We start from the raw sequence: 16,512 nt of genomic DNA on the forward strand, positions 1-16,512 counted from the left end.
GGCATCCATGATGTACCAAGTAAAAAAAAGAATATGATATAGAAGCTTCTAACAAACTCAAGCTTTATCCGTTAAATAACAACAGAGACTGGTTAAAACATTAATTAGGGACAATCTAATCAAAACAGACGACACGACTTCTGACGACGTGAATATTTAATGCACCCCATGCGACAGACATTTCAATAACCAAGGCCGATACTCAAATCTGAACGGAAAAATATTTTGACAATATTCTTTATCCTTCAGACGGGGGGGGGGGGGGGGGCTAATCGTGTACCCGAGTCGGTTTTTTTGAGATAGCCCCATATCGAACCGGGTCCCCTAGGTCGAGCAGTAAAGAACCACAACTTGTCACGAACGAATAACCGTACATGAATTTCAAAATCATATCCCAGAGATCATGCAAAAGGAAGAATACGATGCAATAAAGTAATAAAAGGACAAAAGGTGCACCTCCCTAGAGACCGAGTAACAAACGAAGAACCAGACCAAGCCATGAACCTACAGAACCAAGAAAGGCCTATAAGACTCTCAAAAGCGTTGTAACCAGTATGAAAAAATAAGGGGCAATAAACACTATATACAATATCAGAGCAATTCTCATATTCACAATCTAACTTGGGCGTCAGAGAGCAATACCGGGGTCCAACCCTCGATATGGTTTCCTAACCCAGTAACTTTTTATTCCGTGCAGAGCGGATCCCAAGATGCTTATTAGACAGAATCCCTGAATGAAGAGCTAAACATGCATCCGAAACTCTCCGTAACAACAATCTACATCCTAGTTAGCGCCATATAGGTGTTTGACCTGCCGTAAAAGGTAAAAATCATATAAAGGACAAAAATAAATAAATCTTTCGGTGTATTAGACATTAAAAAAATATATTAGACATAACCAAATATTTTATGTAAATTTGTGGCTTTAATGTAACCTAGAAGAAATAATTGTAAAACACTTTGAAATGCAAATGAAATTAACAAATGTCATCCGTCCATATACACATGACTCCATCCGCTGCTGACACCCAAAACGCATCTTCAGCCTTTTTCATCCTCATCCATCAAATATATCATCAAACCCTTTTCCCTTTCTTCTCTCGAACAATTTCCTTCTCCATGGACTCGATTCCCGATCTGTCGCCGGTTAACTACCAACATCAGCCTTACCCTGCCAGCCCAACTACTAACGGCGCCCACCCACCTTATTCCGATGTAAGTGCCTTCATCTCTTTCGAAATTATCAATATCATCATCTGCTTGACCTGTAACAGTTTCTAAGTTTCACTACATATTTTGTTTGTGGGTTTTGTGTTTGTTTCTTGGCAGATGATAGTAGCAGCAATTGTTGGTCTAAAGGACAAAGATGGGTCCAGTAGACAAGCTATAGCTAAATACATAGAACGACATTATACAAATTTGCCTCCTACTCACTCCAACTTGTTGACTCACCACCTAAAGCGAATGAAAAACGAGGGTCAGCTGACGATCGTCAAACACTCTTACATGCTTCCACTTCCTAGATCTGTTCCTTTCGAAACTCCCGCACCCGCACCCGCACCCGCACCCGCACCCGCACCCACACTCACGTTGGACCATGATATCGCTGACTATTCTGTTACGTCTACTGATACATTCGGTACTACAGCTGGCTTTAAAGCTGATAATTCTTCTGTTCAACCTAGGAGAAAGCCAGGCCGTCCTCCCAAACCCAGACACGAATTCGGGTTCCAGGTACAAAATCAGGTGCCAGATGAACAGCCAGCAACTGAGGTCCAAGCTTATGAACCTGAATTTGAGCAGCACTTGGGTTCTTCTGGGCAGGAGTTGCAAGGAAATTATGCAGGGGCTGCTGAACCCATCTTTGCTTCATTAGGTTTGGGTGATGATGGTGTTGCCCCAAGTGTTGAGTCTCCTGAGAAGGTAGTGGTTTCAGCCAAGAGAGGCCGTGGTCGGCCGCCAAAGAGTTCCAGAGCTGTTGTAACAAGTTCTGGTAGTGGTGGTGGTGAGGCGGAGGCAGAGAGGAGAGTAAGGCGTAAAGTTGGCAGACCTAAGCTGATGTCAATCATGCTGTTCAATGGTGGTGGGAATGGGAATGGGATTGGGAAGAAGAGGGGTGTTGGCAGACCCAAGAGAATTGGGAGGCCTGTGACTGTGCCTTTGTCAGGAAACGTGATGAGGCCAAGAGGAAGACCTAGGAGGGCCCCTGCACCAAATGTATCTGTTAATGCCAATGGTGCTGATATTGATACTGATACTGAGGCTGCTTCAGTTTCAAGAGCCCGGGGTCGGCCTCGCAAACCTTCTGACACTGATGCTGCAAACAAGCTACTAAACTCCACTTCACAATCATTTGGATGGCCGACTGAGGTAAAACCTTTCTTCTATCTCGTTTTATTTACTTAATTTCCATTTCTACTGTGTAAATTTATACCTTTGATCTGAGAAACTACTACTAGTTTGATTTAATAATGTAGATGACAAAATAAAGGTATCTTTTAGCATCTTAAAGTAATGGGGTGTGCCAAATAGGAGAGAATAACTTAATGAACAGCCGGCATGTCTTCTTAGATATATTGTGAAAAAAAGCTAAATCAGTGAACTTACTGGTTGCGTTGGATGTTGCTTTTCATGTGTTTAAATATTTATGTTCGGGGCAAATTTGTAAAAAAGTTAGGACTTAATTTCCTCTAAGTCATCCTATCCTGATTCCTCATTAAGTCAAATAGAAGCACCCGTGTATAGTATTAGTAGCTTACTGGATTAAGTCCATAAATTAGCTAACTTTAATAATTAAAATGCTATATACATAGAAGATGTTGGTATACTGGATTTTGGGCTTGTTGTTGGATCTTTATCCGTAGATTTGTAGGAATATGGTAAATAATAAGACATAATGATTTATGATGCGCCCTAAAAGGCATGGGTGTAGAAAACTGCAAATGTTTCCTAACGGGCTGTGTGATCCTACATTTAGGGATATGGTAAAATATGGATACATTAGAATTAGATTTAGAGAAGGTTAAGTTGCTATTGGTGGATGAAGGATGACAATCTGAAGTGATTTGGACGTTTTCCATGTAATGTTTGGATAAACTCAGTTAAAAAAGGAGAGAAGGTTAAGTTGCTATTGGTGTGAGCTTTTTATGTATTTGTGACTTGTGTAGTAACAAAGCTGCTTAATTTTTTTTCCCCGTCTTTTAATTTAATATTTACTTACACAAATTATAACATATTTTAAATATGAATTCTAATTAATTTAAAAATTTACAATACAATATAGATGTTAAATTCATAAATCGATAATATTTTGAGTGTTGTAAGAAAGTATCCTACTTAAGTTTTATATATTTTAATTTTTCATTTTGTTAAATTAAAAAAGTTATATATAATATATAATTGTAACAATAGATATGTTAATATATTACTCCATAGTCCATATACCAAAATTAATGAAAATATATTGTTCAGTTAATAAAATTCATCAATATAAAGAAATGTGTATTTATAGTAACTCAAGTTCAGACATATAGATGCATACAAAATTGGAATAAAAATCATATTAAATATAAGTGCAATTAAGATGAGGAAATATTATTGTTATAGTGAGGAATGAGGATATGATGAGGTTTTTGTGGTTGCTAAAGTTGCATTTAGGTGTCAGAAGAAAGTTGGAAAAAGCTTGCAGCCATTCGACATGCTCTTAGGAGTTAGGAGAAAGTAGATATTTTCTAAGATTTAGTTAAAGAAACTTAAAATTCTTCAACTCTTAGTGTTGGTTTTTGAATTGTTCATGTATATCCTTTTAGATTGAGGAATCAGGAGAAAAAATTGTTGTGTAAGTTTGGAAAATAGTTTTGAGGAGTCTAGATATTTTAATGTTGTGTATAGGTATTCTCTAAAGCACAATTGACCTGAAGAGATTGTAACAATCCATGTGAATATATGTATTATGAAATACTTAAAAGTAGACTGCTCCCTTAATATTTGGATAAATGATTAAAAAATATTATTAGAGAAAATGACCACACACTTGGGGAAATGGAAGGAGAAAATAAATGAGGTAAAATTTGTAAAGGTTAGAACTTAATGGGGAAAGTGATCATTTCTATTAAGTTGTATCTGCATTAAGTTAAAAAAAAAAAACAACAACACCCTAAAAGGGCATTCGGTTCGTAGAATGTTTTGGCAAAGGAGTTGGAATATAAGGAACTGAAATATGTCATGCATGAACTCCACTCCTTTGTGTATTTTGTGTTGGTGTTACTTGTAAATCTGATCTGACTAAGCATTTAAAATGTAAATAAAGACGAATGAATTTTAGTTTTTACATTATAAATACTTTCAGAAGGTACTTAAATTATCCTTTTTATCAATTTCTTGTTTACCCAGTCTTTTTAGATCTACTTGTAGGTAAAAAGCAAGTTATAAATATTAGATAAGTAATGGTATTTCCTCAGAAAGGTAAAATTTTAAATAATAAAATAACCCTTGTAAAAAACATAAGGGTATTGGAATTGATTTAACAAATACATAACAATGTTGAGAAGCTTACATCAAAATCTTTGACTTTTTTGAACTCCAGTTTGTACCAGGGACGTCGGTACTCGTGACAGATCCACAGCAGCTTGTAGCTTTCCAAGAATTGAAGTCAAAATATGAGCATTTAGTAAGTCAACAAACCCCCCTGCCCTACATCCTTCTACTATCTTTATCTTTTTGGGATTTCATTTATACCTATATTTTTGTTTACAGATTGTCAGCTTTTCGTTTCTCTTTAGACTTTAGATTGAAAGGGTTGTTAAATGCAAGAGTTAGCATTTATTTCTTCATTATCAGTTATAGCATCCTACTTCCAATTATTGTCATTCAAATACAAAACAGATAGAATTAAAACTGAAACTGCAATGCGATATAATTACCTAATCAGGTAGATTCAAACAATGCTCTAAAGGTAAGATGATATAAATGAAATATGTTGCTACTTCTTGCATTTAACCCTTTTATAGTATCTATTCTTGTATGTATGTGTATGTCTAAATAAATGGCAACTCAGTTTTGTGTTATAACATCTCACTCTCATTTGATACATTACATTATTTTATTTTCGAGGAATAGCATTAGCATTGTATATTGAGTTTTTTTTCTTCCCATTATCATACTTTCAGTTTCTTCTTATTCTTACTTTGAAAAATCTAGCAATTACACTCTGCTGAAAGTGGTTTGTATTGGATAGATGTGTCAAAGTACAGTGCTGTAGTATGATAATATGAGAGTAGCAAACAAATAAATACAAGTATGCTGCTATTTCTTGCATTTAAACCTTGTGTAGTTTCCTAATTTTTGAAGCAACTGTTTTGTTGTGAGATTCTCACAGATGGATGACAAGATGTAGCAATGCTATTTATTTGTGTATTAAGCATCTCACTTTCATTTGTTGCAACAGAAAATTGGTTTATCTTATCAAGACATTTTACCTTGAAAATTATAACATTGTACTTGCAGTTTTCTTTTTTCCTTTTAGGGCATTAATACTCTGAAAAATCTACCCAGTGAAAATTGCTTTGTATTACTATTTTGACGACTTTGCTATAAAGTGGGTAGAACATTCAAATCAAAGTAACTTCCAATGTTGTAAGTAATATGTAAAATGGAAAGTAGGATAATGTCATGATGAAATAAAATAGTAAAGTTAAAGTTGGTTGGTATTTCTTGACTTTAACCATGGGATTAAACTTTAAACGCAGCAATTGAAAGCGAGGGAAGTGTTGAATGTGGCAAGGCCATACATAAACATAAACTCCGAATATGCAGCGTTTGAGCTACTGCAGGACCTGGAAACACTCTTGGGAATGGACACACCATAACATCATTTCTTGGAAATTAGGACTTTGTACGTTTAGATTCATGCTACTTGAGTTTAGGGTATTTTGGTAAAAAGGGCTTGTAAGACACACTACTAGGCATATGAATAATTGTCGTTTGTTTGCTTTTTTTTTTGTCCATGGATTAATGTAATCGTGATATGCTAACATTTTCATCTTCTTTGTGTTAAAATCTTCACTTAGGTAGAGTGTTTGCTAATCAAACACTTACCAATAAATATATCCAGACATTCACAAAGTGTGTTGCTATTTTGTTTAAAACATACAAATCACATGTCCTAAAATATTTTAATAGCCTTTATATTATTATCTTCGTTATTGTTTAATAATAGAAAATGAAAACTTTATTCAAAATTGTTTAACCCATATTGTTTTTTTTTTTCAATTTACACAAAACAATTTTGAAACAAAATATTGTTTTACACAAAACAATTTTGAAACAAAATATTGTTTAAAAAAACAAAAATACAATGCTGTATACATATCACCAATAATCTCCACAAGAACATACACCATCTCTAAAATGATGAAACCTATGAGAATCTCTCACAATTATCAGCCTTCCCACAATCTTGGATACATATTTAATCACATTATGACAATCCGCACACACCCGTAAATTTTTAAAAACACGAATGGGTCGCCCACTGGGTATCTTAAGTACCCCAAATGCCACCGCTAACTTTTCACTATGATACTTGAGCATATGCTCCTTTTCCTCCTCTTCCACATCATGCAACACCAATTTAGGCAAAGATACATAACCCTCTTTTTTCAATTTAGAATCCAAATCATCAAGAAAAGCGTATATGTCGGGGGTATCCGAATGTGTCAAATCCCCAACCGAAAACGTGTGAATCTTGTTTTGGACCTCAACCCAACTATAACCAGGAACCTTTTTTACCCCTGTGTCCCTCATTTTTAACCTCATTGTCCCCACATCACCCCACCTACCCGAAGCTGCGTAGAGATTTGATAAAAGAACATACATACCCGCGTTATCGGGCTCCATTTGGAAGACTTTTTTCGCGGCTTTTTCGCCTAATTCGGTGTTGTTGTGAATCCGGCTGGCACCAAGTAAGGCCCCCCATGTGGCGGCATCCGGTTCCAAGGGCATGTTGTTGATCAAATTCCGGGCAGCATCTAGGCGGCCTGCCCGACCTAAAAGATCAATCATGCATGTGTAGTGTTTTGGATTTGGAGTTATGGAGTAATCGGTTTCCATTGTGTGAAAATACTGTGTGCCAATGTCCACTAATCCGCTATGACTACACGCAGATAACACACCGACCATGGTCACTTCATCTGGTTTGACTCCTTTCCTTTTCATCGACTCAAAAACTTTTAAAGCCTCTTTACCAAATCCATGCCTTGCATACCCTCCAATCATTGTGTTCCATGACACTATGTCCTTATCCCTAATTTCTTCAAATGTAACATGAGCTTCTTCTATGTTTCCACATTTGCAATACATAGCCAATAGTGCATTCCCTACATACCATCCGGATCCCAGCCCTACTTTCACAAGCTGCGCGTGAAATTGTTTTCCCAATTCTAATGCGGTGATCTCCGCACACGTGCTTAAAATGCAGGAGAAAATAGACCGATTTGCCCTTTCTCCGTCTCTTTTCATCTCTATGAACAATCGCAAAGCTTCTTCATTGTGTCCCAAATGAGCATGCCCTGCAATGATTGCACCCCATGAGATGCAATCACGCCTGGGCATGTTCTTGAATAACTCCATACCAAGATCAATGAAGCCGTTCTGTGCAAACCCTGTAATCATAGTGTTCCAAGAACTAACGTTTTTGCAAGGCATTGCATCGAACAGCTCCTTTGCTATGTCGAGTTTCTTGGACTGTAGATATCCAGCGATTATTGCATTCCATGAAACCGAGTTCTTCACAGGCATTTCATCGAACACCCTTCTTGCTTCATCCAGCTTTTCATTCTGCACGTAGCCGGATACCATAGCTGTCCATGTATACACATCTCGAATTGGAGACTCATCGAATAACTTCTGGGCTTCGGATAATTGCCCGTTTTGAGCATAACCTGAAATCATCGTATTCCAAGACACTTCATCTCTCTTTGGCATTTTATCGAACAGGCATCTTGCATCAACTAGTCTCTTCTTCCTTACATACCCACCCATCAAACAGTTCCAAGAAATCACATCCCAGGATGGATTTGATTCAAACAATTTCTGTGCTTCGTCTATCCTCCCGTTTTGCACGTAGGCTGCAAGTATTCCATTCCACGAGATAGAATTCTTGTTTGGCATCTTATCAAAAACCATCCTTGCTTCTTCAACATATCCGTTTTGCGCATAACCAGACAACATAGCATTCCAAGAGACCGCATCCTTATGGGGCATTTGATCAAACAGTCTCTTCGCAGCACCTAGGTTCCCATTTCGGACGCATCCCGTAATCATCACATTCCATGAAACTAAATCTCTTTCGGGCATTTTCACGAACATCTGGTGAGCAAGATCGAACCGATGGTTCAGCAAGTATCCAGATATCATTGCATTCCATGAAACTGAAGTTCGCCGGGTCATCTTTTCGAAGATACATAGAGCTGAATCGCATTGGCCACTCCGCATGTAGTTGGTGATTGCGTTGTTCCATTGCACTATGTTTGAGTCTGAAACGATTGGTGCTTTTGCGGGTGGAGAACGTTTTGGGTTTCCAAGATTGGGTTTATGGAAATTACGCCTTGGTTGTTGTTTCTTCAGTGGGCGTATACAGCTGCTGTGCAGCAGTCTCATTGAGTGGCAGCTTGTACCATAACTGGTTTTTAGGTTTGGTAATTGCTTCCTCAGGATCATACGCTAGATGGTTATAGAATACAAATTGATCCTTGTGTTACCATTTATTAGCAATATTTCTCCTTCCCACTCCGAGAATCAACAAATACAACTTTGGGGGTATGTGAATAATGAATACCAAAGCTTCTATCTCTTTCAGGGTTCAAGTATTGTTCGACATATAAGTGGATTTTGAATAAATATAGGAGTAATTTAGATTTGTTATTCTAAAAAAAAATCTGAAGACACAGGTGAATTTAGAAGTAATATAGGAATAAGTTTACTTTTCTAAAAAAAATTGTGAATAATGAATACCAAATCTCACTTTACTTTTGAAGTTTGGTTTGTATGATTTTTAGTTTTGTAACTTTGGAAATGTGGATACGTGGATTTAGAGGTAATAAGGTAATATAAAAATATACTAGATTTGGTTTTTTGCAGTTCAATATATATATATATATATATATATATATATATATATATATATATATATATATATATATATAATGAATACGAGATCCCAATTTACCGTTGAAGTTTGGTTTGTATGATTTTAGTTTTGTAACTTTGAACTTTATCTTTTACTATTTGTATATGTAACTAGCTGGTTGTGTCACACCCCCAAACCGGAACGGCGGAAACGTTCGGGGGCGGAGGACGTCATATACAGTATCACAACAATTGCATCATAGTAACCAAAGTAAACACAACCATTACAATGAAAATATATATGGTATTTACATCTGTTCGATACATAGTTTGTATAACAGCAGAAGTGTAACAAAAATATAAAAGACGTGACTTTATATGCTCCGTCTTCTCAAAAGTCTGCGGGTGTACTTGTCTACTGGTTCCCTGAGAATACAAGCGGTTTTGAAAGAGTATCAGCATTAAAGCTGGTGAGTTCATAAGTATGTTTTTGTAATGAAAACCTGTCTGTGAATCTGTAAAATGTTTGCATGTTCTCAAGAAAATCCAATATTTTCTTTAGTAATGAAAACAGTCTTAAACCCTAAAACCAAAATGTACGTTCGTTACTGTATTCTGTGATAGTATAATACATATATGAAAAATGTTAGTTTGTATGCCTGGTTACCAACAATTGTATTGTATAGTACGTTCTGTATGAAAACCTTTGTAGGAAAACCCTGGTTACCACCAGTATTTATAGTATGATCTGTATGAAAACACTGGCTACCACCAATATGTATAGTAGTTTTATTATGTCACAACTAGCATTTTTAGTTAGGAAATTTTGTCTTCATCAACTCTTGTATAACTTGTAATCTAAGTTGATGTCATGTACTATGTTCATTCAAATTCAATCATTAGAATCAAAACTCACTCGTGAAGTTCAAAACCTAATTCAATACACCTCATATACTCAACTATGGGTCTGAAACCCTAAATATTCCGGTTCGAATTTAGTATGGACTAGGATCCTCTTATTGGGCCTAATGGGCCAATAAACCTTCTATTTGATGATTTTGGGCCAATGAAACCCACTTGGGCTCTAATTGGACCCATATTCGTCAAAACCATAACGATTGGGCCATGTTGGGCCTAAAAAAACTCACTTATTCTCATGGGCCTTTATGGGTCGTGAACCACCTTAATAAACTATGATGGGCCGTAAACCCATCCTCTCATGGTAATTGGGCCCTAAACCCCATCCTTTACCACCTTTGGGCCGTGAACCCTCATAAGGGCCCAATGGGCCAAAAACCTTCAACTTGGGTCTCATATTATCGAAATTAAGCAAGTGTGGCCCAAACTCTTTCTCCTCTCTTTTTCCTTTCCCCCCTTCTCGGCCCACACACATATAAAAAAAGGGAAAACAAATTAGCAAAGGATAATTAAGAGTGCCACCTCATGTTTACAAGGTGGATTTCCATGCTATTATCCAACAAACCTCCATACTAATCTCATGTTTCAATGCAACATCAAATCACCTCTCTCTTCTGTGACAACCCGAAAAATTATTGCCTTCTAGCCTTGTTAAGGGTCATTCTATTGGGTTTTAAGCCTAGTACACTTAAGGAATGAGTGTTAGAATGTACCTGCTAGAGACATTGTGCAACATTCAAGCCTTAAGACCACTAAAAAGGAGTTCACGGCCAAAGCACATGAGTTTACGGCCATACAGTCAAGGTTGGCCGTAAACTCCCCTATAAGTCTCTTTCCCTTCACTTTTCCTTCATTCTTACACTTTCACCTCAAGAACACTTGAGTTCTCTCTCAAGTATCATCGAGATTTTCATTCCCGATCTTCAAAAAGTAAGTGATTCTTCCCTCTAGTTGTTGATTATCCTTCTTACTCATGAATCACCCTTTGATTTCATCCATGTTAATCAACGTTTTGCTAGATCTTCATATTTCACCAAGAACACACACTTGTTCTTGGTGGCCGTAAACTCATCTAAGACCCTCAAAAGTGTGAGTATTCCATCTATCATCTAGTTAGGCATGTTATTCACTAGATCATAGTCTTGAAACAACAATCTAGGCATATTAACCAAGAGTTTACGGCCATGGAATCTCCCTTGGCCGTAAACCCTAATTATGGCGAAGTTTTGAGCCCTAAACACTTCTAGACACTAGCTATCCTTTGGGACACATGAACCTTTGAGAACCCTTCCCTTTAAGACCCAAAAAGGCACCATTTGGAGAGTTTACGGCCATACACATTTGGTGTGGCCGTAAACACCTCAACACCTCCTAAAAGGTTAGTTTTGCTCACCCTTTTGTAGAGCAATAGTCCCTCAAGCTTCCCTACCATTCAAACACCCTCTTATGCACCTTTTACCATGAGTTTACGGCCCTAAACTCCATGGCCGTAAATCCATGGCCGTAAACACCATTTCTTGGCCATAAACATCCCTTTGATGAATCACATGTGATTCCATCACTTAAACCAAGTCCCTAAGGGTGTTTCCTTTCATATAGTTACTTATAAACACTATATTCATGCCAATACATGCCATATATGTCATTTAGGGCTTATTGTGTCTCGTGACTTCATTCGTGGAACTTCTCATCCTTACGCGCATATTCGTTTGAATCACCCACATAAGGTGAGTTCATACCCCTATAATGAATCTTTTAACTGTTTTAAATGCTTTTAAGGGGGGGGGGGAATACAAGTTGAACACAATGATAATTGTGTAATTGTTTGTTATAAACATCTTTCAAAAGATTGCTTATGTCGTTTATAAGTGGTCAAAACATTTCAAAAACTCTTTTAAAGTTATGTTACTTTATAGTTTAACAAAACTCCGTTTTTAAAAGTACCAGCATAACTTAGTAGAAAAATGAGTCTTTTAAATAACAGTTCAAGTAAAATACTAGTAAACTATAAGGGGTATAGTTTAGAGGTTCAGTTCATACTAGATGCTAGAACATACTATAAAGAGAAACAAGGAGGTAGATACAATACACGATAACATAAAGAGAAACAGGGAGGTAGATACAATACACGATAACATAAAGAGAAACAGGGAGGTAGATACAATACACGATAACATAAAGAGAAACAGGAAGGTAGATACAATACTTCAGAACGAACATAGTAAGATACTATAACGGAACGAACATACTAAGATACTATAACCGAACGAACATACTAAGATGCTATAGCATAGAACAACTACAGGATCTAATTATAACAATGAATCACTAACTCATTGTTCTAAACAAAAGGTGATAGTTAAATTGGGTATACATGATCGTATAACTTTAATGTGAATTTACACGGCCTAGCAACTGGTTTGTTGAAGTCGCGTTTGGTCCCCAGAATCTCTTGACAGGGAGAGCGTATAGTATGGGTACTATCCTTCACATTATGACCTTAATAAAACAAACATGTTTTAAGGCAATCAGTACGTCAGGATGTCAATTCAAAAGACATCTGTGTACTTATAATTTCCCATTACTTTCATTTTGTGACAGTTCCACTTGAAAGTTAATGCAAACTATTTTTGACTCAAGATAGTTATAAACTAGGGAAAACTTATATTTTACAAACGACACACAAGACAGTCGAGCCTAGTACATTCAGTAGAAGGGGGCCTATAATGCTAACTTTATGATTCCTTAGAGTATGCATTCAGGGATATATATTAATCGGATCCGACATGTAGTAGGATGTGTGATTTCCGCTTCATTTCCTGTTCCTTGTTTGGTTGTGGGCTAAGAGCAGATACACCCAGCCTACTATCTATCCGATCTTAGATACATATATGTTTCCGTATACCCTAAGTAATCATAAGGGGTACCAGGTATGGGCCAGGTCATAGGACACTAATTTAATGCAAAACATACTTTTCAAAAAGAACTTTTGGTATACAAAACTAGAAACTTACCAGTAAAGGGTTTAATCCATTTTATTAAACCAGTATAAACTTAAAGAACCTTAGGTGGTTAATTCTGTAATACCTTAGTTTATACATCAGGGTTATATATAATTAATACCCGATAGGTAGTTGGATGTGTGCCTTCCGCCTCATTTCCTGTTCCTTGTTTGGTTGTGGGCTTAGGGCAGATACACACAATTAACTATCTGTTCCATATTAGATTATATATAGCTAGTATAAACTAAGTGATTATAGAAGGAACCACTGTGGTTACCATTTTTATTATAAGAAATAAGGGTTTTCTTAAAGAATCTTTTCATTAAATATAAAGGAACTATTACAGTTAACTCCGTGAGTACCAAGTGAATACGCCAGGGTTATATACACCAATGAACTAACAAACAATGGGATGTGTGCCTTCCGCCTCATTTCCTGTTCCTTGTTTGGTTGTGGGCTTAGGGCAGATACACACAACCGATTGTTTGTTTACTCTGGGTTTTATATAACTTGTATCCATTTAGTACTCATAGAAAGGATTGTAGAGTCATTTTTTGTGACATCCCCATTTTCACGGCCAGAAAAGACCGATTTTGTTTATGCTTTGTTTAAAAATCAGAGTAACATTTTAAATAAAAGTGTTGCGGAATTTGTTCCCAAAATAAAATTATGATAAAGACTTATCAAAGCATTTCCGTAGAAATGTATTTCATTAAAAACATCGGGATGTCATGTTCGATACAGATCAAAAGCATAAACAGTACAATATAGCCTTACTACATTTATTCATAATCTCTCATCCCAAACATCATATCTATGCTCGTGCGCCACTACCTGTAATACAAGAAACTGAGTGGGTCAGGCTTGGGAGCCTGGTGAGCACATAGGGTTTTCAACCCACAATAAATAAGTTTATTAATTTCATCAATCAACAATAACCCGATTACCCGTTCCCGTTATCCTCACATTACGTCCCTAAAACACCTATCATAAGGGACCTAGACTAAGGATCAATATCGGGATGGACACTACTGCCAAGGGGTCTCCTCAGCAATAAATGTCCTAAAGGCAACCATGAGGGGGATGGAGTACACCGGTGAACACATCGTTCACAAACACCTACAGGTTGCGAGCCTGCTAGTGTTCCACTGGACTGTCTAGAAGAGTCCGTGGTCGTCATCCATACTCCGCTAGATGACAGAATCAATAACAACAACATCGAGGCCTCTCATCATTTTATCACACATTGTCTTATTACATCTACCCATGTTTTACCCCAACATTTTTGTAGATATAAAATACATATACAGTTTAAATTATTTAAAACATGTATAAAAATCTTTCATCACCATAGGCAGCAAGTATTCAGATAATATGCACACATAGCACGTAATTAATATAAAATACTTCATATCTATGTGTAAGATGAAAGTAACTATGCACTCACCTGATTAGGTGGTGACTCGGTATTTGAACAGCACTTCGTTATCTCAAAACAATTTTTCCTTGACCAAAACCTAGTATTAATACCACTAGAGTTTAGTTTTAACGTTAACCGTGACTAATTAATAGTCTAGCTATTATTATTATTATATAAGCGTTAAATAACACTCAATATATAAATAATAATAGCCCAAATAATTATTTTAAGGACCTAATAACATTACTATAATTATTTAAAAGTTATATTAAAAATTTCGTAGGCGTACCTTACTTACAGCGGGTTTTTCTCAAAACCGGGCTTCGCTGGAGCAGCGTTTCCGAGCCGAAAGGTTCTTTTCTCGGGACTCCGGGAGCCTCGGAACTTCCTTCGGGTGCTAGGGGGTTTACCTAGACTTTTAGGGGCTCAAGGGAGCTTAGAGAGAGAGTTTAGAGAGAGAAAGTGGAAGAGGAAAGGTGTAAGAAATGAGAGAACCCGACACTTCTATTTATAGTGAGTTGGGGCATGTGGTGGCCTTCTGGTGGTGCCACTTGTCCAAATTCTGGTGGTGTCACATGTCCAATTTCTGGTGGTGCCATGTGTCCAATTTCTGGTGGTGCCACATGTCCAATTTCTGGTGGTGCCATGTCACCCAATATCGCGTATCGGCCTCCCGTCTTAGAAAAATCATAACTCTCGCATACGAGCTCCGTTTTTGACGTTATTTATATCCACGCGAAGGCGGGAACGTAATCTACAACTTTCGTTTAGACTCCGTTGGCTAATTTTGAATTTATTTTAAAAGTTATATTTTTAACAGGCCGGGACAGGATTGGTCCGTTAAAAATTCATAACTTCTTCATCCGACGTCCGTTTTCGTCTGTCTTTTTATTGTTACGCCACAATTAAAGAGCTCTTCGATTCTCGTTTAGGTCGTGTCGGCTAAAAACTCGCTTTATCATAAATTCACTATTCACGCTTCCCGGTATCGTGCCGGTTCCGTCGTGAAACTTCGTCGGGTCATAACTTCTTCGTTATAACTCGGATTTCGGCGTTCTTTATATCTCCGGAATCCTTGTTTTGACCACTACAACTTTATGTAAAGATATCGGGCTTATCTCATATTTTAATTTTTTTACGCTTATTTTTATTCTTTATTAATTATACATTTATAATTAAATAATAAGCACATAAATTCACAAAATACTCAAATATTTCATTTTTATTACATCAAAAGAGTTACAATAGTTGACCTAGACTATTACATCGTCTAAAAATGCTTAGCCCCGAAACCCGGGCGTTACAATTCTCTCCCCCTTAGGATGATTCCGTCCCGGAATCATGCGTCAGCAAACAGATGCGGATAGCGACTCATCATGTCATCCTCTGTTTCCCAAGTGAGATTCGGCCCATTCGAATGTTTCCATCGGACTAGCACTAAGTCGACCATCTTGCGTCGTAACTTCTTAATCTTACGGTCAACAATTGCCTCGGGCTCTTCGATTAGCCTCTTATTCTCATCCATTCTTAACTCCGAGATTGGAATTATGTCGGGAACTTCTCCCGTGAATTTCCTTAGATAACATACATGGAAGGTGTTATGAATACCATCGAGTTGTTCGGGCAATTCCAGCTTGTAAGCTTGGTTCCCAATCTTCTGAAGAACTTTGAACGGTCCAATAAACCTTGGACTCAGCTTTCCTCGTTTCCCGAATCGTATAAGTCCTTTCCACGGTGAGACTTTAAGCAAAACGGAATCCCCAACTTCGAAGGTCATCGGTCGTCTTTTCTTGTCAGCATAGCTCTTCTGACGATCCTGAGCTGCTAACATCCTTTCCTTTATCACCTTCAGTTTCTCAGCAGTCTCATGGATTATCTCGGGGCCCATAAACTGCTTTTCTCCAGCCTCAAGCCAACAAGAAGGCGTACGACACTTTTGTCCGTACAAAGCTTGATAAGGTGCCATCTTGATGCTCGAGTGGAAACTGTTGTTGTAGGAAAATTCTACCAAAGGTAAGTGCTCATCCCAGTTACCTTGGAACTCGA

The 16,512-nt window shown here is 37.2% G+C and overlaps 2 protein-coding genes across 2 annotated transcripts; one reads left to right on the forward strand and one right to left on the reverse strand.

The window, feature by feature from the left end:
* Nucleotides 1-977: 977 nt before the first annotated feature.
* LOC145131031 (uncharacterized) lies at nucleotides 978-6,123 on the forward strand. Its single transcript, XM_079065765.1, has 4 exons — nucleotides 978-1,215; nucleotides 1,330-2,370; nucleotides 4,586-4,669; nucleotides 5,748-6,123. Exons 1-4 carry the CDS (start codon nucleotides 985-987, stop codon nucleotides 5,865-5,867), a joined length of 1,476 nt encoding a protein of 491 aa, XP_078921891.1. The 5' UTR covers nucleotides 978-984; the 3' UTR covers nucleotides 5,868-6,123.
* Nucleotides 6,124-6,317: 194 nt separating this feature from the next.
* On the reverse strand, nucleotides 6,318-8,885 carry LOC145133578 (Tetratricopeptide repeat (TPR)-like superfamily protein). Its single transcript, XM_079068505.1, has one exon. The coding sequence runs from the start codon at nucleotides 8,716-8,718 to the stop codon at nucleotides 6,370-6,372; it is 2,349 nt and encodes a 782-aa protein (XP_078924631.1). The 5' UTR covers nucleotides 8,719-8,885; the 3' UTR covers nucleotides 6,318-6,369.
* Between the last annotated feature and the right edge of the window lie 7,627 nt (nucleotides 8,886-16,512).

This window comes from Lactuca virosa, chromosome 8 (genome assembly GCF_052849685.1).
Source record: "Lactuca virosa cultivar CGN04683 chromosome 8, Lactuca_virosa_CGN04683_v6, whole genome shotgun sequence".
Lineage (NCBI taxonomy): Eukaryota > Viridiplantae > Streptophyta > Magnoliopsida > Asterales > Asteraceae > Lactuca > Lactuca virosa.

What these genes read in the sequence shown, in the direction of transcription:
- LOC145133578 (XM_079068505.1), bottom strand. Translation starts at nt 8,718, where the DNA reads ATGATCCTGAGGAAGCAATTACCAAACCTAAAAACCAGTTATGGTACA.
- LOC145131031 (XM_079065765.1), top strand. Translation starts at nt 985, where the DNA reads ATGTCATCCGTCCATATACACATGACTCCATCCGCTGCTGACACCCAA. An exon ending in CCCACCCACCTTATTCCGAT is followed by an intron (nt 1,216 to 1,329) that starts GTAAGTGCCTTC and finishes GTTTCTTGGCAG; the next exon opens with ATGATAGTAGCAGCAATTGT. An exon ending in CATTTGGATGGCCGACTGAG is followed by an intron (nt 2,371 to 4,585) that starts GTAAAACCTTTC and finishes TTTGAACTCCAG; the next exon opens with TTTGTACCAGGGACGTCGGT.